This window comes from Hakea prostrata, chromosome 8, assembly GCF_041222555.1.
Source record: "Hakea prostrata isolate BN-2017 chromosome 8, UWA_Hpros_2, whole genome shotgun sequence".
Taxonomy (NCBI): Eukaryota; Viridiplantae; Streptophyta; class Magnoliopsida; order Proteales; family Proteaceae; genus Hakea; species Hakea prostrata.
Window position 1 is genome coordinate 53007233 of NC_142607.1, and position 26067 is coordinate 53033299.

Consider the following 26067-nt stretch of genomic DNA (forward strand, 5'->3'; position numbering starts at 1 on the left):
TGCCACGGTTCCTTTACTTCGACTGGTGCAAATATCTAAAATTCACCATTTTAGACGTTTTTTCAGACTTATTGCCGATATTGAGTAGCAGTCACAATTATTTATTTATTTATTTATTTCTCATGATATTATGCATGGATAAAAATGGTGTCTTCTATGGTGGAGTCTGATAAGTGCGATTTCGAATAAGTGTTTCCATAATCTTCTTTTGTCCAAATAAATGATTTGTCGAAATAGTGGGTCACCCGTTCCGTTGATAAGGACGCATCTGAGATCCCCAAATGCTTGGGAGTTCTTCTATTCAATCCCTTTCCTTCTTCTTGTTGTATCCTACAATAATTGGAAAAGTAGAAACAAGGCCAGATATAATTTGATTGTTATGAGCAAATCTCAAGTCTTTGGAGATGGAGCCAATCATTAATTCCCAACCATGGGGCGAGTGAAATCCGATACATGACTCGCTTGATAAAAGAATAGAAAAAGCTCTTTTTGTATCCCTTAACTTGTATAGGAATTCCGTTGGAGTGCAAGCACCTGGGTTTCAAAAACATCAGAATTAATTCTGACAATGAATCTGTTGTCTTGTTACTATTAGATCATAACCTCCCTCCCCCCTCATCTTTGGTCGGGATCATGTTTGATATTGGGCTGTTACTAGAAGAATTTGAAAGTTGTAGTTTCTCTTATCTCTCTAGGGATTCCAATGGGCTTGCCCACTCCCTAGATAGGAAGGCACTCACCATATCTGTTAGGACCGGGTGGCTATTGTCCTCCCCATGGCTTGATGGGTTGTCATCTTCTATTGTTGAGCCTCTACCCCTTGACGAATGAAGATCTTTACTACCACCAAATATATATATATATATATATATATATATATAGGAATTCCTTAAGCGAAGAGTTAAGAACGACAAAATTTTCATCTCCAAACCACTTAGAATAGCGAAAGAGATTATATTTGTCGAGAAGTGTAACTCCAAATGTGAAGTAAGCCTCCGTATCATATTGGTGAAATTGAATATTTTAAATTCAACAGATCCTCTGTTTTCTTCTTCTTCTTCTTCTTTTCTTGTGAAAAAATTTAGATAAATGAATTTCTTTGCAATTTTATTAGGATCTTAATGAATTAATAACAATGGTGGCATGGATTTGTTCACACAAAAATTGTACCACACTAGATATCGTGTTTGAACAATTTTTCTGCACCGATTTAATACTGAAACCGTACCGAATCGCTTTTATAAATATCGAAACTGTATAAATTCGATATGGTATGATTCTGAATTTTTGTATTCAAAGTTGGTACTGTATCGAAACCATACCGAATTACCAAAACTGTACCAATTGACACCCTTACTCAATGCATATTAAGACCCATTTTAAAGAACCTATATAAAAAAATAACTATCTACGAATCCGATTGAATCTGTTCGGAAGTTGATGGGATATTATCCAAATCCATTAACACTCCTAATGGTTGGAGTGGCCCCTTTTTCCCCCATAAAAGACAATTTTATTCACAGGATAAAGGTTACATACCTTGAATCTCCAATAGCTAATTGATGGATTTAAGGGACGACAAAGGCCAAAACACTTAAGGACCAACTAAGGAGTTGTGACAAGCAAGGAAGTTGGCAAAGCTATTAACATCCCTAGGAACATGGGAAAAAACAATTAAAACTAGGGGAGATGAAATATAGAGAATGTTGCCAACAAGTCAAGCAATGACATCCCAAATAGATCCTCCCAACATAGCATTGATAGCTTACAGACTTTTACCAAAAAAAAAACAGATAGCTTACAGACAATTTGATTCTACCAAGATTTGGAAGAAGCCCTCACATAGGGCGCATCGGATGTTCTCTCCAATGGCTTCCAATTCTCCAACTAGACAAGGGCATATCCACATAATCAGAGACAATAAGATGACTTCACTCTTGTGGTTAAAACCCACAAACCCCTTACAACCTTTAATTTGGTCCATCAAAAAGGAAGCATCCGTAATCGATTTAATCCACTCATCCGGGGGGGGATAGCCATCTGCAATAGTGCCAAATTGGGGAAAAAAAAAAAAAAAAATCCCCTGCGGCACCCCTATCGGGAAAAGGCAGCAGCAAATTGCACTAGCATAGGGGCATTGAAAAAAATAAGTAATCCATAGTGTCACAACTCACTTATGGTATCGGACTAACCCAATTGTTTGTGGCATGACCCACAATCTTAGCGATACGAATGAAAAGTTATGGAATTTTTAGGAGGTATATGATAATTAGAGAACTTCCTCCCTTTACAAATCATAGCAAGTAGCAACCCACTTCCATTAACTATAAGATTAGCTTCCTAAAAGGATCTCCAGTTCTTGTTCGCAGTGGTGATTTTTTTCATTTTATATATCATAAACATTTTAAGTGATCACATCCGAAATATGTTAGACCTAAAACTCATGGGAGGGATCTAGTTGATATTGGTCACTTTTTGATGCGTCCAAAAATTGTTTAGCATTCAGATTCTTGCAAAACAGATGTCAGGTAGCCACCTCCGAAGGTTAAATCAACAATTGGAATATAATAGAACTCTGACTTGATGCAAAACTTTAATTGAATGAAATAATGGAGGGAAACGATTCAGTTACCTTTTCTTAATGCGATCATTTAGTTTATATAAGATTTACCTCTTAGTGTTGATTGTCGGATCAATCTATGCACTTCCTTTGTAGGCATCCGATCATAGGGTTTTTACTCTTTTTTGAGTTAGTTGCAATTACCTTTCGTGGCACAATTGTGTATCTCGATTTTGACAGACACGCTTCTTTTTATAATCGTCGACTTCCTTTGTGCTTCCGTTACTTACTTGTTCGTCCATTGAACCGGTCCCGATCGGCATCTTGAACCTGACCGTGGCCGAACCCGATTTGACATTAGTTTTTGCTCCTATCACTTTTAAATCAAAAGAGAAGCATTTGCTCTCTTTCAATAGAAGGGCTCTCTCCCTTGTTTGGGATGTCATTTCTGGTATCTTATCCTTCCTTGAGGAAATGGTGTGCAAGGGTGTCTAATACTTCCATAACCCTATTGTGGAATGGTATTATATCATTTGAATCAAAAGCATTGTAAATGTTGGACGTACACATTATTGTGGAAACTTTCATCTATTTTCTCTCCCAGGCCGTATCATTTCATGGTTGAAAAATATTCCAAGTTGACCACAATGGTGTGCCGTGTGCGGTAACCGAGTTGCAAAGATTTGAAATAAAGAAAGAATTTTCAAGTCAAGGACGGATATTTTACACTTTTAAATTGATCGAACATGTGATTTAATTTCCTATCAATACATCTGTGGTCGTATTCGGTATTTGGGTGTACCATATGCAAGGTTTAAAGTATCTCACGATATCATACGATACTAGCCGATACGTATCTTTATTTGATCCAACTGATACGATACATCTCGATACGTCTCTTCATTAAATTACACTAAAATACATTAGCCAGAACGATACAATACTCGATACAGGACGATACGTCTCTTAAAATCACTTGACCGATTCGATACTCGATCCGATACTTTAAACCTTGCCTGTACGTATTATCATCTCTATAGAAAGAGAAAAGAAATTGGAATTAACATATTTTAATCACATTAGTTTGCTTTTTTGGGGTAAGATTTTATTCAGATTAGTTACTTTGAAGTTAATCAGTTACGCTATTATGAATATATCAAGTACTGACAAACCTTTTCTTGGCAGTTGAAGAGTTGTTGTCGCTTTTAACATGTCTAATATAAACTACCAGAAACAGAAATTGATTGAACATAAATCTTAAATTACAAAAAATAGAAACACTAAACGGCGATGATTCTCTCCTTAACAAACGTCATTATTCAAAACACATAGAAAAAAAAAAAGGAAATTACCGGTGGAATGTCATTGGTATAAAATTTACGTAACCTAATATCCCTCTAACCATGTCATTGGTATAAAATTACCATAAAAATTTTACTGGTTGTTTTACCCATTTAGCACCCTCATTAAGGTTAAGGATAGAGATCATATCCAACTTAATAAAATGGATAAGGCAAGGGTAAATACTTTTATCACTGAGAATAAAAGATATTCCTAGCAAATCTTGTAACAGAGTTCAAGAGGTTTGAAATTTTCTTTAAAAATGAAAACCCCAATCTAATATTCTACACCCAAAAAATAAAAAACCCAATCTAGTAAGACAATTCAAAGGTCCAAATGCTGAATTTCAAGTCAAAGACATGAATCAGACGCTTGATTTATTCCCATCGTTAATTTTGTGATCGTATGTGGCTCTACCTGTACTTATCATCATCTATACAGAGAGAGATGAATTAACATATTTTAATTACGTTTATTCCTTTGACCTTAATCCTATTATAAAATAAGAAATAGTTACTTTTTTCATAAAAAAAAAATGATAAACACTTACAGAACACCTTTCCTTGTTTTGGCCCCCCCCCAAAAAAAACAAAACCTTTTCTTGCAGTTGATGAAGAGTTGTTGCTTGAGCAACAACTCTAATATAACTTAAAACTACCGAAAATGGAAGCTAATGGTAAGTTTTGAGTAGCCTCAGATTGAAATTTTCCATCCTGAGTGGCCTGAGCTGGATTAGAAATATATCGATCAACTATGAAGAGTGGCTCAGTTCAGTTAACAAAAAACCAATACTTAAGGTCAGATTTTAAATAACCTGGACCACCATTAAGCTTCGCCTTATATTTAAATGGTATGTAGTAACTAGCTTCCGTAGTTAAAGCTGCTCTCCCTTATAATTAAATCAAATGCTACGGCACCTTCTTGACAAACCTCAGTTATAGAAAAACAAATAATACTACATGAAAAAAGAAAAAAAAATCAATTTCTCTAGCGATATAATGATAAATTACTTTTAACCGACCGATATATATTTACTTGAAGCCGGAGGTAGGTAGCTTTCTACGTATGAAAATGAACCATCCATTTCTTCATGGGTGATTGACACGCATTCAAAGTTAAATTTACGGGTCTTAAAAGTCATCACAACAAGACGCAACAGGAGCTATCTCTCTCTCTCGGTAACCAAACAGACTTTGCCATGAGGAAAACAGAACGAAACAGGGTAAGCATCCGAAATTCATATTTAGCAGTCGATGGAGAGCTTTTATTAGCACTGGCAGAACAAAGATAGCACCTGCCCTGTCAAAGCAAGGCTATGTAAAAGGCAAACATCATGTACAACTAAAGTCCAAAGCCTATGGAGCCTTCTGGTTTCTATACAGTCAAAATATCCTTCCTTCTCAAACACACAAAGGCCATTACAAGAAATTGTACATGATGCTAAAGACCAGGAAGAAGACGCAGGGGTCACATGAATATCATTAGACTTGTTACTATTTTAATTTGTATGTCCAAATAATCACTTAAGTGGAAAGCCAATCGCTTCTCTACTATAAAAATGTTACAACCTTTCGTGTTTAGAAACAAGGGTCAACAGACCCTATTGAGGTTTTGGGGAAAAGATCAAAGCAGACTCTTCTGTCTGTTTTTGCACAACAAAACGTAATAACTGGTTGGGGGCAAGAAAAAGAAAGGGGAGGGGCAAATGAGAATGGAAGACAGGCTGAAAATATAGCTAAAAGTGACCTTGTATACAGGGCCGCCAGCTTAATCTGGCGCAGAGAAACAGGAGATACATGGTACCTAATCACAAGCCCAGGAATGAACATTGCTTTCTTGCATGCTCTGGAATCAATTTCGACAATATCTCCACTGGCACCGCCTTCAATTCTGTGTGATGGTAGCAGCACGGTCAACAATTATCATATGCGAGTATTTAAAAAAAAAAAAAAAAACCAGACATCACAACAATAGGCATTTTCCTTCTATAGGAGGAAATTTCCTACAAAATGCATACCATGAGGCTTGAAGTTGAAGAGTGGCGGTAGGAAACGTCCATTTGGCAGACGAGTATTTGGGTCCCGTAGCTCATCGAAAAAGGGGTGGATTAGAGCTTCCAGCTGCACAAATAACCAACTTGTCAGAAAATGCATTCATTATACAATAGAGAGAACAGCATAATGAATCAACACGGTCATCAGAATCACAGTGCTTTGTTTTCCCAACGTGGTTTCCCACGTCTGTAATGTGCGGTACTAACCGGCCCTTTATCCACTTCTTGGCTCTCTGAACTATGCAGTCAGGATTACCTTGTGTTGGGCATATCTGAGTAAATAAGCCTCTTCTTTAAACCCCCCCCCCCCCCTTCCCTTCCCCCCAAAAAAAAAGAAAAAACAGAAATAGAGGAAAGGAAAAGAAAGACCAAGAAAAAGGGGGCTAAGTATGAGTCACGCCTAGATACTACCATTCAAGAATCAACTCCAAATTAAAAGCACATACACTACCAGTTGTTCTTATGCATTCTACCAAAAAAGCAAATAAGTTCTTATACTCACAGCTGTGCACCGAAGGTTAGGAGAGTACTGCAGAAGTCTTGATACAAGATCAACTGCTTCTGGTGGCATGCGTTTGTGAAAAATCTGGCAGAAGCCAACAAAAAAAGCACATTTGATATTAATTACGTTGTGAAAAAGAATGAAATGCAACAATGTATGTTCCATGTGAAACATAAATTCCTCATACCTTGTGCCATGGGTGAGCTTTAATCTGGGGAAACTTAAACTCTGTGTAGTTCGGGTTCATGCACTTGATTTCTTCTCTGGTTGGGGTACCCAGAACCTGGGACGTCATAAAGAACAGGAATAATAAGAATGAGGCCCACCAAGACATAAGACACTCTTTGAGGACACAACTGGTTACTGGGCTACTGAACCATGGTCACAAATTTTATCCTGACTCACTGTGATTTCAGAATAAATGTTACAATCCCACTTCACATTAAAACCAAAATCATTTAGCGAATTCAGTTGAAATTGGATGAAACAAATACAATCATACAAAATTACAAAACTTTCAGTCGACATAACCAGAATAGTTCAGCTTTGGGCATGATTGGTTAAATTACAGGCAGGAATCCAATCATGACTCTGGAGTAACACATGAAATATGTTCCTTCTATAGATTCGGTGATGTAGCATGTGATATATCCCGAATGAATGCCAAACAGCATTGCTGCTTGAACATTTGGAATCATGTGTATTAGTGGAAACCACTGAACAATGAAATAACCACCACCATCACCTCAAAAGAATGGTGGTTAAAATCTTGAATTCATCAGGGATGTACAAAGCACATGCAGACAAACAACTTAACCCCCCCCCCCCCCAAAAAAAAAAAGAAAAAAAGAAAGAAAGAAAGAAAGCAGAATTGGGAAGAAAAACCAACATATAAAATACAAGTAACATCAATTGAAGAGTAAAATACTAAAACATTATAATCACCTTGATGATTTCAACAAGCTGGTCTACTCCACTCTCACCTGGAAAGAGAGGCTGATAAACACAGACAGCATACATTTTAGTACAATAATAAGGTTAAGAAAGAAAGAGAAGTAAAAAAAAGGGACTTTGTAAGGATAAAAGAAATGCCAACCTGTCCGAGCAGTAACTCAGCCAAAACACAACCAGCAGACCAAATATCAATGGCTGTTGTATACTCAGTTGCCCCAAAAATAAGCTCAGGGGCTCTGTAGTATCTAGAGCAGATGTAAGAAATGTTTGGCTCCCCTTTCACCTGTCAAAGGTCAAAGAAAAACACATTAGGGTACAGACAGGAAGAAAGTTAGGTATGATCCATGGTGCAAAAACATACCAAGACTTTAGCGCTTCCAAAGTCGCATAGTTTTAGCTGATGGGTATGTGGGTTCACCTGGTAAATAAATGAAGAAGATTATAATTTTTTGCCACCCAAAAGGACTGTCAGAAGTCTCAGTCAGAGAAACAAAATGCATTTAAACGACCAAAGAATCAAGGGTACGCCTATTGTCAGAGAAAGGACAAAAGAGATTTAATCTCCATATTTATTCATTTCAATATTTTTAAAATCTACATCAAGCTTCTGGAAAAATAACTGAACCATCAACAACATATTTATGAAAATACGTTAACCATTAAAACAGCAACTGCTAGCTTAATTAAAGTGCATACCAAAAGATTTTGAGGCTTTATGTCCCTGTGGCAGACTCCAATGGTGCCATGAATGTAAGCCAATGCCCTACAGATCTGTAAAATATAAACACAACATTAGAATCCTCCGATACTGCATGAATTAAGTCAATGCCATATAAATCTGTGAAACATGAACAAATATTAGAATCATGTTTGCAGTTTACCATCTTTCAATGAAATTACTACACCTTACAAGATTCTCCCGTTAAAGGAAGGAAATGCCGAAATGTAACCGAAAACCATCATACACCAAGATGACTAATGTAAAGCTATAGGGGGGGAGAGGGGAAATAAAACAATTAAGAGGAAAATTTTTGGACTCCTAACTGTATGTTTACCTGATAAGTGTAAAGTTTAACATAAATCATTGGCATCCTTTGGTTCATCTTATTATAGTGCTTGATCACCCGATGAACAGTCTCAGGCACATACTCAAGCACGAGGTTAAGATAAAGTTCATCCTTTTCAGTCGTTGAAAAGAAACAGTGCTTCAGTGACACAACATTTGGGTGGTCCAGAAGACGCATTGTCTGCAATTCTCGGTTTTTGTACCGCTTGTCCTGAAGAACCTTCTTTATTGCCACAGTTTCACCAGTCTCTAAGCACTTGGCCTACATGACACCAACAAAGAAGAAATGTCACAACCTACAATACGAAAGTTACCATGGCAAAGATGTGCAAATCACCAACTTTTTTATTCCTTAAGAGAACAAACTCACCTGAAAAACAATTCCAAATGATCCATGACCAACAACACGCTCAGCCATATAGCTTATGGTCTGCAGTTCATAGCAATTAAGTTAAATTAGAAACAAACTAAATATGTAATAAAAACTGGGAAAATAGCAAAAAAGGCAAAAGATAAGTATGAAAGCTTCATTGCAAAAAACAGCCAAGCAAAATCAAAGCAATCAACATAACAATAATTACTGACCAGAAATTTAGGACAACAAAAGTTGTAGTTCTTATTGCTTGTAGAGGAAGCAAAACACTAAGCAGCTAAACAAGTTACCCAAAACAAATAGAAATGCTCGACATACAGACAAGAACAAACTCCACAGCTTACTTGTTTTGGCTGTCCATTTCTCCCACCAATGGTAGTCACAATGATATGACCTGTTTCTGTCCCATTCCCATCAACTATAGTAGCTTCCATTTCCTAAAGCCCACAACCAAAGGAGAGGATGAGGAGGATGGTGAAAAAAGCAAACTAATTATTAAAATCATGGAGGAAAAAAAGACCATAAGTAATGAACACCTAAACCTCATCTACCTTGTCATCCCTAATTTTCATGTCATTCATCTCCTCCGGCAGTCTATCAACAGCAACATTATTGCCACTGGCCTCTCTCACACCAGAAGCAGGCACCACACTCGCTGAAGCCATTTATCAACAACAGAGAATCCTGGAGATTCTTGATCCAGCACCAAGTGCCCCTTCAAATTAATGAAACCCTAACATTTATCTGCTGAAAACAAGACAAAAGTAATAATTAATACTTAGGAATCCAAGAGAAGGTAAAACAGCACCAATGTAAAGAGAACCCAATGTGAAGACAAATCAGAATCATCACATGCAAACCAGATTATCCACAAAAATAGAATATAGGAGATACCAAATGAAAGAAATTCAAGGCAAAATAGAAGCTCAAAGTCTAAAAGAGGCCAGTCACTTTCAACATTATTTATAAAGCATACAAACAACACTAAAAATAGATCCCATCAAATTCCAACATTGAAGATCCACGTTTAGTGCTTGAATAAGATCTTTGCATCACATTTTTTTCCAAATTGGGAATGAGGGAAACTTCAGTATCCCATCTGAATCTGAATGTACGTAGAAGTACTTCAAACTTTTAGATAAAAAATGGAAATTCCATATAAAATGCATTTTTCCATACACAATATACATTAGTGTGGAGAATAAATGCAGTATACTAGCACTGCAATTCGCCGTAGATGAAATAATAAATAAAAGACACCTAAAGCACAATATTTCCTCAATGTGAACCTAACATCTTCATGTATTAGCCAAGGATCAACCTAAGATGCTGAAAACTTTACACAAAGCTTAAACTGAACACTGCTACAAGCTCAACGACCACCGCTTAAACATCCCCAAAGTCATAAATCATCACTTGGGGAAAGAGCGAAGGTGCCTTCACTAAGCCCGACGTTCCAAATGTCAACATCGCACTCCAAAGTTACAAACTTAATTCAAGTTTAAAAAGCTCAACCTCTTATCTAATGTTTATAGGATTATCCTTTTGGGTCTCAAGACAAGGAATCTTGGAGTAAATCCACGACATAACACGCCCCGTAAAAATCGTGAACAAGTCGAATAATTTACCTTTAAAAAATGAAAAGCTGAAAAGACTCAACAATGAAGTAAAATCTGATACATCAATTTTTAAGGCAGAAGAAACACAAAAAATTGAAAGGAAAAAATATTATCAGTTCAGAAAATGATTTTCACAAAAGGAACAGAAAGATCCTTAATCAGCAGCGTAGAGTCGCCATATTATCTTTCAGACAGATAAATCACGCTTGGGTTGACCAAAAGATGTAGAAAAGGGAACCGGAAGCGCGTACAATAAACCTCCAAGAAGAACAGGGAAAGAAAAACAAAGGACAATGGTACAAAACTAACCCTCCCGGAAAAGGAAATTGTTTTCGATCAGCAGAATCACAATAAAATCTACAACTGAAGATCGACGCCAAGTCTGCCTTCGATTTCCCACCAACCCACCCCAACTCCCTCTTTAAGGATATGAAGGTTGAGAATTGCACATTTTTCTTATCCATCCCCAGCCCGCAGAAAATAAACCAAAAGAGAAAAGCAACCAAAAAATAATCATCGGGAAGAAAAAAGCACAGCAAACACAAAAACAACGAGAGAAGCAGATCCACATCAGTGAAAATACATCAATAACACAATATTGAGAGGAACATACTCCGATCTCATAGCCAAGTTTGAAAAAACTTCAACCTATCCCAGGAAAAATGTCGGAATTCAAACAAAGTAGTTAAAAACTTAAAAAACAAACCCATACGATTCCAGCGCCCGGATATAAATCTGAGGTCGATCCGATTTGGTAGATATGACACGGAGAACACAGACAGATATCGACGGAATCCGATCTCACCTCTACCAGATTAGTTTTGCTCTCAGACCTTCTTGTACAATCGAGTTTTCTTCCTGATCTTCCCACCTCTCCTCTCTTTAGTGGTATCGACGACAGTCAAAGTTAAAAAGCCTTACAAATGTGTCGCTTTAATCTCTTGAATGGTCCTTCTTTTTTGACCGTTCAAACCTAACTTTAATTTTTCCATGTTTTTCTCTTCAGAAAAAAGCAGAATGAAGAAATTTTTTATTCGAGGTAGCGAATATTCCACCATGCTTTTTGCCGTCGAAGACCGAGCCTGGAATTTTAATATTTCTCGACGAGGGTCGAAATTCCTAAAATACCCCTATCTGGTCAACAAAAATCTTCTCGGCCTGTGACTAACAATAATTTGGGGGAACAAGTTTTCATGAACAGCTCAGCTTTTTTCACATTTAGCAGGCAGATCCAAAAGTTCTTTGTTTCTTATCCTAATCCCTGACTAGGGAGAGGTTCCTTAAAGGCAGCGTGTCCTGTGCTGGCGGACCAATTGACGCGTGTCCGTAATTTAACTGTATAAATCTGGAATTTTCATCATCCACAGGGGTAGAAGCCGTCATTTTCTTTATGCAATCTAATTTATTTATTATTACATTTAAAAAGTGGGAAGAAGGTTTGCCTAGATGTTAGAAGTATATCTAGAGTACATCCAAATACAGAGTTGGTTCGTTGATAATGACTAACACCACGAAGAAAATTCGATTATTTTTTGTTGTATATTTAAATAATATATATATAAAAGTTAGTCTGATGATATAATTGAGGTGTATGCAAATGGGTACAAATGAACCTTAGATCCAAAAAAGCATACATCAAAATTTAGACATCAATTACTCGGTACCCTAATAAAAGGTCGAGTTGGGATCCTCTTATCTGCAAATAATACACTTTTCATATTTTTTTATTACACATTTATGAGGGGAAACCCATTTTTGAGTATTGGTGAGATGGATTAAAAGGCTCATATGTTAAATGTATGGTGAAAAAGTGTAAAGTGAGTACAATCCTCCATCCGATAGAAGTAGCTTTGGACTCTAAGATGTATGAAAAGCTATGGCTTAAAAACTTGACGTGAAAAAGGCGTAGATCATAATGAGTGGGGCTTCTAAAATAATTTGTTACTTAGGTTAGGTTTCTCTCCTCACTAGATAAAGATGTTTATAAATTTGCAGGCCGCCATAGAATATCAGATGACTATCAATGGAACTATGCGTGGATCCATTACATCAATTGGGTGGAGAGCCAAAGGGATCCCTTGTCCCCAACATTGTTTGCCCTTTGCTCTAAATCCTTGAGTTTTCTACTCAATCTAGCCAAGGATAAAGGGTTGCTAAAGAGCATCAGAGTAATAAATCCATCCCTATTTCCCACCTTCTTTTCGGTGATGGCATCTTGTTTGGTGAAGCTAATCTTCAAAAGGTCCACAATATCAAAGAGTTGCTTGGAAAGCTAGTGGCCAATTAATCAATTTACATAAATATTCCCTCATATTTACTCCCAATACAGCTTAAAGGTTTTGCCAGTGGCTCTCCAAAATTATGAAAATTTTGGTGAGTAATACACCAAAGAAATGCCTCATTTTTCTTGCAAAGGAGAAATTGTTTCAATAGGTCCAAGACTGAGATGCTAAGGAAACTACAAAGTTGAAAAAAAATAAAATCACTTGCTCTCCAAGTCCAGGAAAGAAGTGATGCTAAAATCCGAGACTGGATTTTTATAAATATTATATTCAAATAATATGGATTTTTATTTGTTAATGAATTTATATAAACTCCCATTCATTGCATGCCTATTGTCATTTGGATCTTACAAAAAAAATTGCCGTTCGGGTGGCTATTTCATACCATTGATTCTTAGCGGCTTCGAGAATCTTCTATTTTTTATAAATCAGTATTCCCCTGTTGAGGTTGTAATCAAGATTTTGATATTCGATGACAATACAGAAAAATGTTAAGTACACTTTTCTTTTTATTTACTTAAAAATGTTCAATACACTTGAAATATATTTAAATTTGATAATTACCTCCAAAGCGTTGCCTATTTATGGATATAATTGCAACTAATAGAAAATTCTTCAATCTTCTATTCATTTAATAATTTAATAATAAAAATGATTTCAATGAAAAATATATTATTGCAAGTGATAATAATATAAACTCAATAAGACAAGTTTGCAGGTTACATAGAAGAGATAAATAAACTTTTGAAAGGATATAAATGATATTTGCTTAGTTTTGATATACAGATAAGCAAATTCCTTCGTTGACTAGATGGCGAGAGTTCACACTCAGGGAGAAAATGCCTCGCCGACCTGTCTGGATCCTCTTTCGAGCTTAGGGAGATCCTTCAGGAGGATAAGTCTCTCATATTATTATGAGTTAATTTTTCTTTGAGTCCCTCTTGACTCGTTTTTTATGATTGGGTCTTTGAACCCGTTTGTGTATCAAAATAAAATAAAACAAGGTGAGCCTTGCGGGGAAAAAATCATCTGCTGTGCAGTGCACATAAATATCAAACAATAGGCTGAAATCTAAAGCATGATTTTAAATTTAAAAAGTTAAAAATAGACTTGTAATTGTTTTGATTTTTCAGCCAATTGTTTGGTATTTATGTGCATTGCACAAAGCAGATAATGTTTTCCTGGGCCTTGTGAGTATCTCAAATAGTGAAAGAGAAAAATTAATATTACGTACATAGATTAATGTTGCATTCCTTCCTGTGCTTTATTTCAAGCTTAACGTATCTGGCTTTGTGGTGAAATACATTTTTAGTTTAGCTAAACAAATGGTAGGAATTTCAATCTAAATGGTGAAGAGAAAAATTAAAACAGGTATTAGTATTTTAGCTGAGTCTTATTCCTAAAATTGATATGTGACAAGCCAGACTACTGTATATTATGGTTAAAATCAAATAATTATCCTCTAAAGTAACACAACTTATAGCCGTCAGAACTCAGAAGCCATTGCAAGAGCAAAGATAATTTTCTAAAATTAATTATAGTGAAGAAACATAAGATTCAATTATCAAATTCAATAAATTAATAAGACAAGTCGATGTCGATAAGTTAAGATAGTCAACTATTTAGATGTAGTAATGTAAGATACGTAACTAGCACACGACCCAATGGATGTTCTTTTTGTTCATAATAAATTGTACCAACCATTTCACCCAACAAAGTAATTGTTGACCTCTAGTGCCACTTCTAGCAGTTTTTTTGGACAAAGGTTATTTGTGAAGATATAGTAGGCTCTAGTTAATCTCTCTTTTTGAGTTTCTCAATTTTATTTTTTCGTATGATGAAAAAAAAATGATTCATTTAAACTTGTGATAAGTAAAAATAATATAGTAAGCCAATCGGGTCGGACCCGGGTTAGCTAGCTGATCAGGTTGAATAGAAAACAAGCAGTCCATATCGAGTAGAACCAAAATAGAAGGATAACCCAGAGAATTCTTGAGTGTGAAGGAACCTAACCGTATGGAAAGAAACGTGATATTGTCAGGTTCAAGATAGGCAGTCGTGCCTAAAAAGGAATCGGTAACTAACTCATATTAGGGGCCGGAGGATTAAACCCTACGATTGTGTGTCTACGGATGAGATAGGTCAATCGATTTAACAATCAGAAACAGGAGGTAAACTATATATAAACTAATGATCAATGTGAATGAGAGATAACTGAATCGTTTTCTCCCATTCCATCTTTTAATTAAGTTATGCAACTCACCAAAGCTCTTTGGTAGTGCATTTATTGACTTAACCATCGGAAGTGGCTTTCCAACCGCTAAATCACCCCACGTCTGACGTTTGTTTGTAGGCTTTCGACGGTTGGGAGGGGGGGGGGGGGGGGGCTTGTCGCATAAAAGAGAACATTGGTTCTTGCTACATACGATGCTATAGCAACTGCTACGTTGTTTGCCTCCCTAAAATTGAGTTGGAAATGTATACATTTGAAGGATTTAAACCATGATATCTTGGGTGATAAACTTGATCTTCCATGGTGGTTTCTTTTAAAGTTTGTTTAGCAAGTAAATCAGGTTTAAGTTATCACCAACTGTTAGGTTTTTTATTAAAAATCTATATTAAGTTTCAAAATTAGTTTTTGTATTTCTTTTATTTAATTATTTTGTTTGTGTGTAAAACCCATGAGGTAAGGGTGGTAATGAGGCATCATGAGTAAAGGAGGCCCTTCATGACCTTGGTTATGAGGCTCTTCATGACATTGGTCATAGGTCTTAAAGGTCTTGATCATGGTGATGAGGTGGGCTTACTTGAATGGTGGAATTACTCAAATTCTAACTCCTGACCTTCATTTCTCATTTCAACTTCATGGCCATTACCATGAGTGGGGGTTAAGGTCTTTGAATGGGTGAAATCCTATTCATCTCAAAGAAGTGAATATGAGAGTTACTTCCCCAAGTAGTGGGGAGGTTAGGTCAAGAGGGTTTATTCACATTAGTGAAGGAGGGACAAGCCATTGATTATCCATTAGTGGAAAATTGATTATTCCCTTGTGGGAGGGGTTGGGCCAAAACCAACCCCGCATAAGTGTGTAAATTGAGACACCCTCACTCACATTATTGTCTACAAAGTTCATTTCTTTATGAGTTGTCTAAGTGTTGGCTCTAGCTTTGGTCCTTGAAGGGACTGAAGAACTACCTCATCTTCAGTTGGAGGTTGCTTTATCTGAAGAACCCTGGGAGTAACGACCAAGGTGGACTCCCCATCGATCGATGGTTTGCGGTTGCAACTCAAGCCTTCGAATTTGCTAAAGATCTTCATCTCTCAATTGTATTGCAATTTAATTTTTATATGTTTGAAAAATTTGTAATACAATTACCTCAACACCAACCAATATGATTTTTGTGAAATTCTGCTTTGAAGCCTGGATTAAAGCGTACTTGACCTGCCAATGCCTTGGCTACTAAAACATTTTGATTTCCACATCTTACTATGAAGCAAAACTGCACTTCTCTTGAATGGTCTCTTCCAACTCCACCACACCCTCCAAAATTAGTTTATTAGTTTAGATAGGTGCAGCAATCCACTTTATTTGTAGAATATCTACTTTTAGATCCTCAGTGTTGCTTCTAGTTTTGTGAATTCCAAAACTTGAAAATCTGTTTAGCTCCTCTTGTTGTGCTTCCATGAACACGGTAAAATTGATCCAAATAGTCCATAAAGTATTAAGGTGAAGCAAAATATTCTCCTTGCTTTGTTCCTTAAAGTTTGTAGCCTTGAGTCATCGTTCCATCTTGCTCTTGTATATTATACAAACATTTCCATTATTGTTATCGTGGAAGACCCAAGCTGTTTATTCAAAAAAATGAAAATAAAGACTCCAGCTAGATTACTTATGGAAAAAAAAATCGTTTGTTGTCCCCATACCTCTGTTGTGTACAGCAATGTAGCACCACAGTTTGACACGTGTCATATTCTTAATAAATGGTTGAGATTGAAAAGTTAATCCATTTTGGCCAGAACCCACCCATTTTTAAAACCCAATCCTATAAATGAGAAACCCACCGTTTTTCTCATCATTTTCCCTCTCAATCGCTTTCATCATCTCTTGTTCTCTCCCTCTCCCTCTCCCTCTCCCTCTCCTTAAGCTAAGAAATGGTACCAACAACAACTACATGTAGAAGGAGGCTTGTTTTTGCTTCCTATGAGTTATTTTATTTGTGTGTATTGGAAACCGATATTTTACTTATGCAATACAAATGATGTATCCTAGTGTTTCTTGACATTGTAGAATAGCATCAACATATTGGAAAATAAAGAAAAAGAACAACAGAGTCATTAAATCTGGTTCGTACAATTAACAAGAAACATAGACATTTCTGCAACCATTAAATTATTTGACTTCAGCATTACCAAGCATTGAGTAGCAGCGCCAACCTGCACTTGAGATCCCTAAGAAGTTTCTACATCCGCTAGTGATTCATTATTTATATTTCCTTCTTTTTTTGGGTTGGGTAAACCATTATGGAAGCAAGTAAAAGAAAAAAAACCAAAAATAAAAAAAAAAAAAAAACAGAAGAAGTAGAAGAAAAATAAAAGAACCTACAAAATCCACTTGATTCTAGCTCTTGGTTTATGTTGTTTTTCAAAGAGAGATGCTTTTGCTATTTGAGGATGTTTTCAATAATCAATGATTTCCATGGAGTAGAAAGACATGAAGAAAGAGGTTCTTAAATGAGGGGGAACAAAAATGAAGAAGAAAGCAAGAGATGAGGAAGAGACATAATGGAAGAATGGGAGTGAGAGGAAAGGAAGAAGACGGAGTTGAAAAGGCAGGAAAACGATAGGAAAAATGGTGGATTTTTAATTTATAGAATCCAGTCTTAGAAATGGGTGATTTTTGCCTAATGCATCACAAAAATGGGTCTCTTCCACTCAAAGATTAGCCATCTAATCTCAGCCATTTATGAAGAATATGTCACACATCAAACTGTGGTGCCGCACTCCCGTGCACAGCCGAGAGATGTGTACACAGCAAACGATTTTTTTCCATTACGAAATATGCACTATTCAATATGCCTATACGACACATGGAAATTACACTACATGTACTAATTATATATGTGCCTAATTTTTAACTAGTGTTAACCCCCCCCCCCCCCACCCAAAAATAAATAAATAATGGAGAGATTGTGGATTCAACTCTCGTCGAAGTGGCTCCCTTGAGGATGTAGTTAAGGTGCACACATGTCACACCTCACCCAGCCGGATCTGGTCATACTTAAATACCCGTGGGGATGATATACCGCAAGACATAGGTTCAGTGACAATTCCATACAACATATGATATAGAGGTGAGTTGAAACATAAAATAGAGTTTTAAAACCCGAATTTTTGATTATGCCCCGTCACTTGGGAGGGGCGGTTGGATCACCAAACCGGCCACTCAACTGGTCTATGTTTGGATCCCCATCCAGAGTCCAATTTCGGTGATTCTCGGCTTGAATGAAAGGTTTTTCGATTATCTATGTTTGGATATATTTACCTCATTGATTAGACTCTCCATCGTTGATTTACATACATGCCAAAATTGTCTTTTAACACCATCGTGATTGACCTTCTCTTTCTTCTTAAACTCTATGAGAGATGTCGAGTCATCACTAAGGTTATCCATAATCATTGGGTCCACTTCCGAACCTTCGGGCTAGACTTGAATGTCCCACAGTTGTCGCCGACTAAAGGCCGGGTTTGTAGTATTAAAATGATGGGTTAAATGGTTAAAAATCTAGGAAATTTCACACCACAAGCTAGCTCGGGTAAAGCTCAAATCTAAAAAAAAAATAAAAAAAATAAAATTGTCAACCAATTAATTATCAACAAAGTAATTAAATATCAATCTCAAATGCGCACGTTCTCCAAAAACAATATTTCATCAATGAACTATGCACATGGTAAATTGAAAGGAGTTCCTATCATTTTTTTTTTTTATTTTGATCAAGTGGATACTTGGTCATCATGTAGGGGCCCATAGGCCATTTGGGGATGGGATTGGGGGAGGGATATGTACAGTAAATGGAGGATCAAACCTCAGACTTTTTAGGACTTTAGGCTGCTAACAAAAGGCTACTCCCAATGTGCTAGAAGCGCATTTTTGTGTCCTTTTGAAAAATTCATAAAAAACAATTAAAAAAAAAAAAGAAAAAACTTTTATACGTCGTTACCTCTACAATCATAGTGTTTAATCAACGCATGGTTTTATTTCTTTCTTAATTTTTCTCAGTCGTTTAAAAACATGTAAAAAATAGGTTACAAGGTTTGATTTCCACTCAGGTTTCGTGGTGTAGTTGGTTATCACGTCAGTCTAACACACTGAAGGTCTCCGGTTTGAACCCGGGCGAAGCCATAAATATTTTTTAATTTTACTTCAATTACATTAAAGTAGTTTTCCATTCTCCCCTCCCGTATATAACCTTATTCTTTAGGTTATTCTTTCGTTCACCACATTTCCTGCTTGGAATCTAGTTCGCTCCCCATCCCCCTCCCCCGTTGAACCATATCATTTGTTGGAATGGTACTGAGGACATTGAACTTTTCTTGCCCTTTATGTAGTTCTATTTAGAAAAAAGCCCTAGCCTCCATTTGGCCTCGCTCTCATCGCTCCTATGGATTTGATCGTGACTGGTCTTGGGTATTTAGTAAATTTTTAGGTTCTTTATTTTGTAACCAAATTGGTAGGCTTGTCTTTGCCTTGGTCCACCATCTGTGGTGGAAGCGTAATCTTAGGCGTTGGACTTCTAAATTGCGGTCTCTGAACTCGATTTGGAATGCTATCCACTTTGATGTATTTTCTAGGCTTACTGCTACTCCCCACCCCCCCACCCCTCGATTGTTGACTCCCCAATGATCAGGTTCATTGTTGTTGTAGGGCCTCAACTCCCGTTTCCATCCTCCTCTTCTCTAAGTCTTAATGAATTTAATTGAACAAAGAGAAATAAGAGAGAATATAAACCCACCGGCCACCTGTGGTATGATATGGTCATCCAGTGTCAAAGCTATCTAAGCAATCTACGAGTGGAAAACCCGTTGGGAAGCATAGAGCACTCCCCTGACAGGGTGCAGATCCGGACACCCAATCTACTTGGGTAGCAGTATGCCATCCAACCCCCAAGCACCATGATATTAGCTTGAACGAAACAAAGCATCCTTAGTTATTGGACAGGGTTTATAATATTCATCGCCACAAACATGAATCGCTTTTTGAGCAAGAAAAAAACAAAATAGGGACTACCTACAGGTGGAATCCAACAACCAAGATGTTGTATTGCATCCTTATAAATTTGGATTGTTTGTATTGCAATTCCAAACAAGCAAAAATCTAGCAATGAGATCTTACATTGAATATTGGAGGACTTTAACCATTTAGGTGTAACCTTATAAGCAAGAAGTTGTACTGTACATTTAGATTGGAGGCTCATACTGTCTTCTTGCAATATTAATATTTATTTATGACATTTTTCATTTATATTTTATATTTTGTGGATTTTTTTATTTTTATTTTTTGTTTTTTTATTTGGGTTTAAATACAAAGTGAGTTGATGAATATGTAAGATAGTGGAGGCTTGAGAAATAAGATAAGTTTGCTTTTATTATAATTTAGAACATATTTTAACATGTAAAGAGATAACATATGTACTATAAAATGATCGAATAAAAGGAACATTAGTCATGAATAAACACGTATCAACTTTTAGATAAAAAAATCAAGCAATGTAGATCATCTCCCCTAAGGGGGAGTACTCTGTCCTCTTTTGATGGTTCTGATGGTGTTACAACCACAAATTATGTGGGACCTATAAATAAAAAATAATAAAATATAAAAAAAAATCTTATCCCCCTTAACTCTGTGAGCTCCCCTATAATTCGTGGTCAACAGCCGTCAAGGGAGATGATCAAAACTCCAAAACATTGGAATGATTCTGAAGTATGCCAAAGTTTGATATAATATTGTGTCTATCCTGTCCTTAAAAGAAGTTATTGTTCTTTTTTACTGCTATAGTTTATAAATTTTGTATATGATGAAAAACGTTGGTGGTGTATTATTTCTATTTCTCCTGTGATTCCCCAAAGGTAATTTGGCTCATGCGGGAATATAAGTTTTGTTTTTCCATTTTCTGGCCTTAAAAGTTACGTCTTTAATGATAATTTCAATAAAATTGTATTTCAAGTTTTGTAGGCAGGAGAAATTGTATTTCAATTTCAAGTAGCAAGTTAATTTGTTGCAGAACCGACGTGTCCGCAAGATTTTCTCGTAGTGTCCATGTATGATATCAACCTTCGCCAGCCAGCTTGTCATTGCGCAGTTGTCACTAATCGGATTCCCTAGGTTTTCTCCATAAGAAGGTCAGAGGGATCGAAGAACGGTTCTGTATTCCATCGCCACTCGATCCAGTAGAAAATGAATACTTCAAAAGCCCGATTGCTGGTCAGCATGACATTACCAAATTGAAGCTTCGTTCAGCAGCTGCACATGACGGTTCATTTGATGCGTCACCATGTTTGAGGCTCATGTAAGGATCTCTATTTTAATTTTTTTTTGGTTATGAAATGAAATGATGATTGGTAACGTTGTATCTGAATTGTGACAATTCGTTGGCTCATGAATTTGTGAACTGAACTGCAGAGGACAAAAATTTTCGCATTTCTTTTTAGTTGCAGAATGGGATGTATCTCCGCTGATATTTGTTAGTCTCTTCATGGTAATTAATTCGTTTGACGGAAATGACATCGAAATTGATTCTTAGTTAGAGTTTTTAACCTGGTTGTTTAAAGAATTGAGATTTAGTGATATCTAGAATGCACAATACACGATGTTAGTATAAGTCACCGTTGATTTTTCGTTCGATCTCCCCTAACGATTCAAAACACAGCTTGAGGAAGCATCCTCTAAAGAGCCTTTGTGCTTGCTAGGAACTGAACTATTCAAACCATTGATAAGATATTGGCTTTCATGGAAATACCAGTTCATCCTTTTTGACGCGAATGGATAACTCTATGATGACTTTGTTAAATACAGAGTCCATATTCAAGCAAGCAGAACCTCCGGAGGTTACATAATTCAAATGTTATTCTCTTGCAAAGGAAATAGTAAAGTATCCAAGAACATGGAAAATACAGATTCTACCGCCAAAATTGCTGCCAGCCAATTCCCTATAGTTGGGAGCTCCACGCCACTCCTGAGGAATGAATTATAGTGTCCTCATAAGAGGACAAAGAAATTACGGATGCTACGTCCTAGTTATATTTGTTCTTCTTGGACTTGGTTATATATCTATCTTGTCTCATAATCATTATACTCTGACATGCTATTTTAATAATCAACTTTGATTTGAGTTAAGGAAAAGGAGGTCTTAAGAGAAGTAATGTGGTGCTAAATATGCCTTAAGAATTCAAAAATCGTATGCTCTTAGGTTAACTTATTTAGTCATCCATGGTGCAAAAAACTTTGCTTATTTTTAACTGTAATGGGACACTCAAGCAGTGTGTCTCTTACAAAGGGCAACCTAACTAACCCTTGCTCACTTTACACTGTACCTGGGCCAAAATACAGTGTGTTGCTTCAGGGGAATGCCTAGCATAAGGTTGGTGTGACATAATACCTTATTATTACTATTGTTATTATTATTATTCACAACAATCCATGCAAAAGGTGATTGATTAAATTTTAGCAGCATCAGTGGCTGTAGATCTATATGTACAGGTAACTAGGAAATAAAAAAACAAAATGCTGAACCAGGTTTTAATACTCTTGTTAGAGAAATTTGAGACAATAGGGAAATAATTGGGCACAAAGGAGAGTTGGGTAGAGTAACCTAGACAGGCTAGGGTTTCATATGGGATTATTCCAAGCCTCAACCAGAAAAAAACTGTTCCCTCCAGAAATTAATCCATGTGCTTTTAGAACTAATGTAGCCTCAAGTGAATGAGGGTCAGTTATACCAGGTTCCAAGATCTTTTAAGCGAACCAACTCATATAAGACCAAGAAAGGGTTCCTTGAAACTTGGGGCTAGGATGTTTGGTGGTTGTTCCCCAATTGGTTCCTAACAATTGTTTTTTAGTTCCTTGTTTTGGGTTTGGTTTGTTTGATGGGACATAGATGGATAAAGGTATAAGAATATTTGGGGTATGAAGGATACTTTTAACCCATCCCATGGGAAGTTGATAAATTTGTTGATATGGAGTAGATTTGAGATGAGATGAAAACTTAGGGGAATGGGATAAAATTGAAAGGAGTTTATATTTTGATCCTGGTAATTTTTTCAAGTTTCAATGTTTTTTTTTTTGGGGTCAAGTTTCAAAGTTTCAATGATTTTGGAAGGGTGGTTTGGGAGTTATTGGATTTCTTGATTTTGGAGGGAAAATAGAGTGATGATAACATGGATGGGTAAATCTAGGGTTTGGTTGGTCTAATGGGGCTGAAATTGGGATGGAAGGTCACTAGAGTTGGGGGATGAGGTTCGTAAAGTTTGGACAGATCCTATGGCTGGATTGGCGTATATTTGATTTTATCTTGAATTTTTGGGTCTCTTAAAAAGTCCAAAAACTCAAGAAAATTCAAGATAATAAAAAAGAGAGTGATATGAGAAGGGGAATGGAATAAAGTGCTGAGTTTTTAATTACACGTGAACAAGCCTTAATGGGGTGTGATGGAGATGGAGAGAAGTGGAGGTAGGCTACAAGCACTACCAAAGGAGATCCTTCAAATAGAAACCCTAGGTTGCTTACTCGATCACATGGAGGTCCCTTATCACTGATGAGAAGCTCTACTAACCTTGCTTTTAGGCAGAACAGACTTTATTAGTCGTATTCACAAATCTGTCCTCTGCTACATGCTGAGGGCTTTATTTATAGCCTTAGATGAGGAGTCCCAGTTAAATTAGGACTCAGAAACTGGTTTTCCTAGCTGTACTCAGCATACTAATCCAATTTCAAATAGGACTCTTATAACTATACTTAAAAGGATTCCTTATCATATCCTAAATTGAACCAAACCTAGTTGTACTCAGCATACTAATCCAAATTCAAATAGGACTCTTAAAACTAAACTTAAAAGGACTCCTTATCATACCCTCTCCCTAAGTCTGTTGTAGAAGCGTTGTCTAGTATACAATGGATAACTGCTATGATGGAAGAATTGTCCGTTTTACATGACAATCATGCTTGGAATTTGATAGCTTTGCCTACAAAGCCTTGTCTAGTATAGAATGAACAACTACCATGATGGAAGAATTGCCTGTTTTACATGACAATCATTCTTGGGATTTGATGTCTTTGGCTCTTGGGAAGAAGGCCATTGAATGTCAGTTGGTGTTTTTGCTGTGAAAGTTAGCCTTGATGGGAGTCTTGCTCGTTTGAAGGCTAGACTCATCGCGGAAGGATATGCCCATGTTTATGGTGTGGACTACTTAAAGATCTTTAGTCCTGTTGCTAAGATGACTTCTACTAGAATTTTGATCACTTTGTCCCTTGTTCATTGGCCTCAATTTCAGCTTGATGTTAAGAATTCTTTCCTCAGTGGTGATCTCTATGAGGAAGTTTACATGTATTAATCTCCTGGGTTTGTTGCTGGTTTGTTGCTCGAGGGGAGAGTGGTATGTTCTATTGTCTTAAGAAGTCTCTGTATGGCTTGAATCAATCGTCTTGGGCATGGTTTGGTCAGTTCACTTTTGTGGAGTTGGGTTTTGGATTTGCACGTTGTGTGACAGTGGCCATTTAGTATCTTACTGTCACTATAGTACTAGAAGTCTATTTCTCATCGTTTATGCTGATGACATTATTATCACTAGAGATTATTTTACAGTGATTGATAAGTTCAAGTTATATCTGCACCAGCAATTTCAGACTAAGGACTTGTGGAGACTGAAATATCTTTTGGGTATAGAAGTTGCTCAATCTCAGAAAGAGAATTTCTAAGAATCCTTGTTTCCTTCGTTGTGTAGGATTTAGTTTCCTTTTCATTTTGTTTCGTATGCTTGGTTGTAATCATTGAGGTATTTTATAAATAAAGATTGGCTGAAGGAGGCTCATACGACTAAGGCGTCCCAGCCTCTTCCCAGAATTTCTTCTTTCTTCTTTGTGTTGCCATTCCTTGTTTTCTCTTCTTCTAGTCATCTGCTCTCTGATTTACACGGACATAAGGCTCACCCCTATTAGGAAGCACCTAATATTTCTTTTCTACATTAATCCATTGTGATGGATTGGGTTTGCCAGTTCTGCTCTATACATGTGCAGCAAGTGTAAGTAACAACAGAATTTTGGTTGGATATTCTTTAAGCTAGTCAATTTGAATTTTTTTTTTTTTTTTTTATTTTTTTTTTTTTATGTTTTTAGGTGTTGCATCTGCTTCGAAAATATTTGGGAGAATATGTTCATGGACTTTCGACAGAAGCATTGAGGATAAGTGTCTGGAAAGGTCTGTATTTTAAGTTTTAGATAGATCTTGTTATGCTTCACATCTTTTGAGTTTCTTTGTTTGAGATACTCAGATGTGTTTATTGTGAATAATCACTCATGGGAATGTGTCAAAGATTAACATCTTTAATGGAAGATAACTAGCATCATGTGATTGATGTTTTCATCAATGTGCTTCATGTTTTCATATTTTTATTGAAGGCTTGTCTGCACATTTCTTGGTATGGGGTAATGCTTGTTTATCGTTATAATGATTCATCTAAAACAAGCTTTCGTGCTTCTTGGTTGAAATGTAACTACTAATTAGAATTATCAAATATTCTCATTCTAATGAATATGCATTATTTAAATATATTTAGTAGAAAACGGCTTCGAGTTTAATGGTTAGATTTCTTTCTTTCTCTTCTCACCCATCTTGTAGAAGGTATGTACCATGTACAGCCTTAACATTGTTGTTGATTGAAAACAATCCAACTAGGAGTCAACAACCAGGATGATGTAGGCAGGCCAACCCCCCTTCCAGGACCCAGCAAATTGGTCCAAAGGGCTTGCCAATGTCCTATGGCCCCACCGGCAACCTAGAGAAGTTCGGCCAAAACCGGGGTTATTTTGTTATTTATTTAAGAGTCCTGGTCTAGGTGAGATTCCCAGAGACGTTGGTGTCCCACAAGTTTAGTCCATTTTAATCTCCTTATTTTTAGGAGTCCATATCTACTCTTGGAAGGCAAGAATCTGTGTAGCCAACCCCATTTAGTTGGGACTTGGGACAAGGCAAGAATCTTTTTGTTCCTTCAACTTGGGTTGAGGGAAAGAGTGTTCTTGTGCAATTTCAGTTAAGTTCCAGCCTTCAT

The 26067-nt window shown here is 36.6% G+C and overlaps 2 protein-coding genes and 1 non-coding gene across 4 annotated transcripts in view; 2 read left to right on the top strand and 1 right to left on the bottom strand.

The window, feature by feature from the left end:
* Nucleotides 1–5368: 5368 nt before the first annotated feature.
* LOC149008589 (shaggy-related protein kinase alpha) lies at nt 5369–11438 on the bottom strand. Its single transcript, XM_089164879.1, has 13 exons — nt 11181–11438; nt 9401–9593; nt 9194–9286; nt 8847–8906; nt 8466–8738; nt 8107–8181; nt 7772–7828; nt 7553–7693; nt 7402–7452; nt 6644–6739; nt 6457–6540; nt 5919–6021; nt 5369–5791 (listed from the first exon to the last, which is right to left on the bottom strand). The coding sequence occupies exons 2-13, from the start codon at nt 9512–9514 to the stop codon at nt 5709–5711; spliced, it is 1230 nt and encodes a 409-aa protein (XP_089021005.1). The 5' UTR covers nt 9515–9593; nt 11181–11438; the 3' UTR covers nt 5369–5708.
* A 7638-nt stretch (nt 11439–19076) lies between these two features.
* Nucleotides 19077–19150, top strand: TRNAV-AAC (transfer RNA valine (anticodon AAC)). Its single transcript has one exon. It is a non-coding gene; the product is annotated as a tRNA-Val (tRNA).
* Nucleotides 19151–20886: 1736 nt separating this feature from the next.
* Nucleotides 20887–26067, top strand: part of LOC149008591 (uncharacterized) — a 153649-nt gene continuing 148468 nt past the window's right edge. Inside the window, exons 1-2 of one of the 2 annotated variants that reach the window (XM_089165298.1) lie at nt 20887–21314; nt 25136–25217. In XM_089165298.1, the coding sequence (XP_089021424.1) occupies nt 21300–21314; nt 25136–25217 (97 nt within the window). In that variant the 5' untranslated portion in view covers nt 20887–21299. The remainder of the gene's footprint in view (nt 21315–25135; nt 25218–26067) is intronic. The other variant, XM_089165296.1, reaches the window with a different exon arrangement.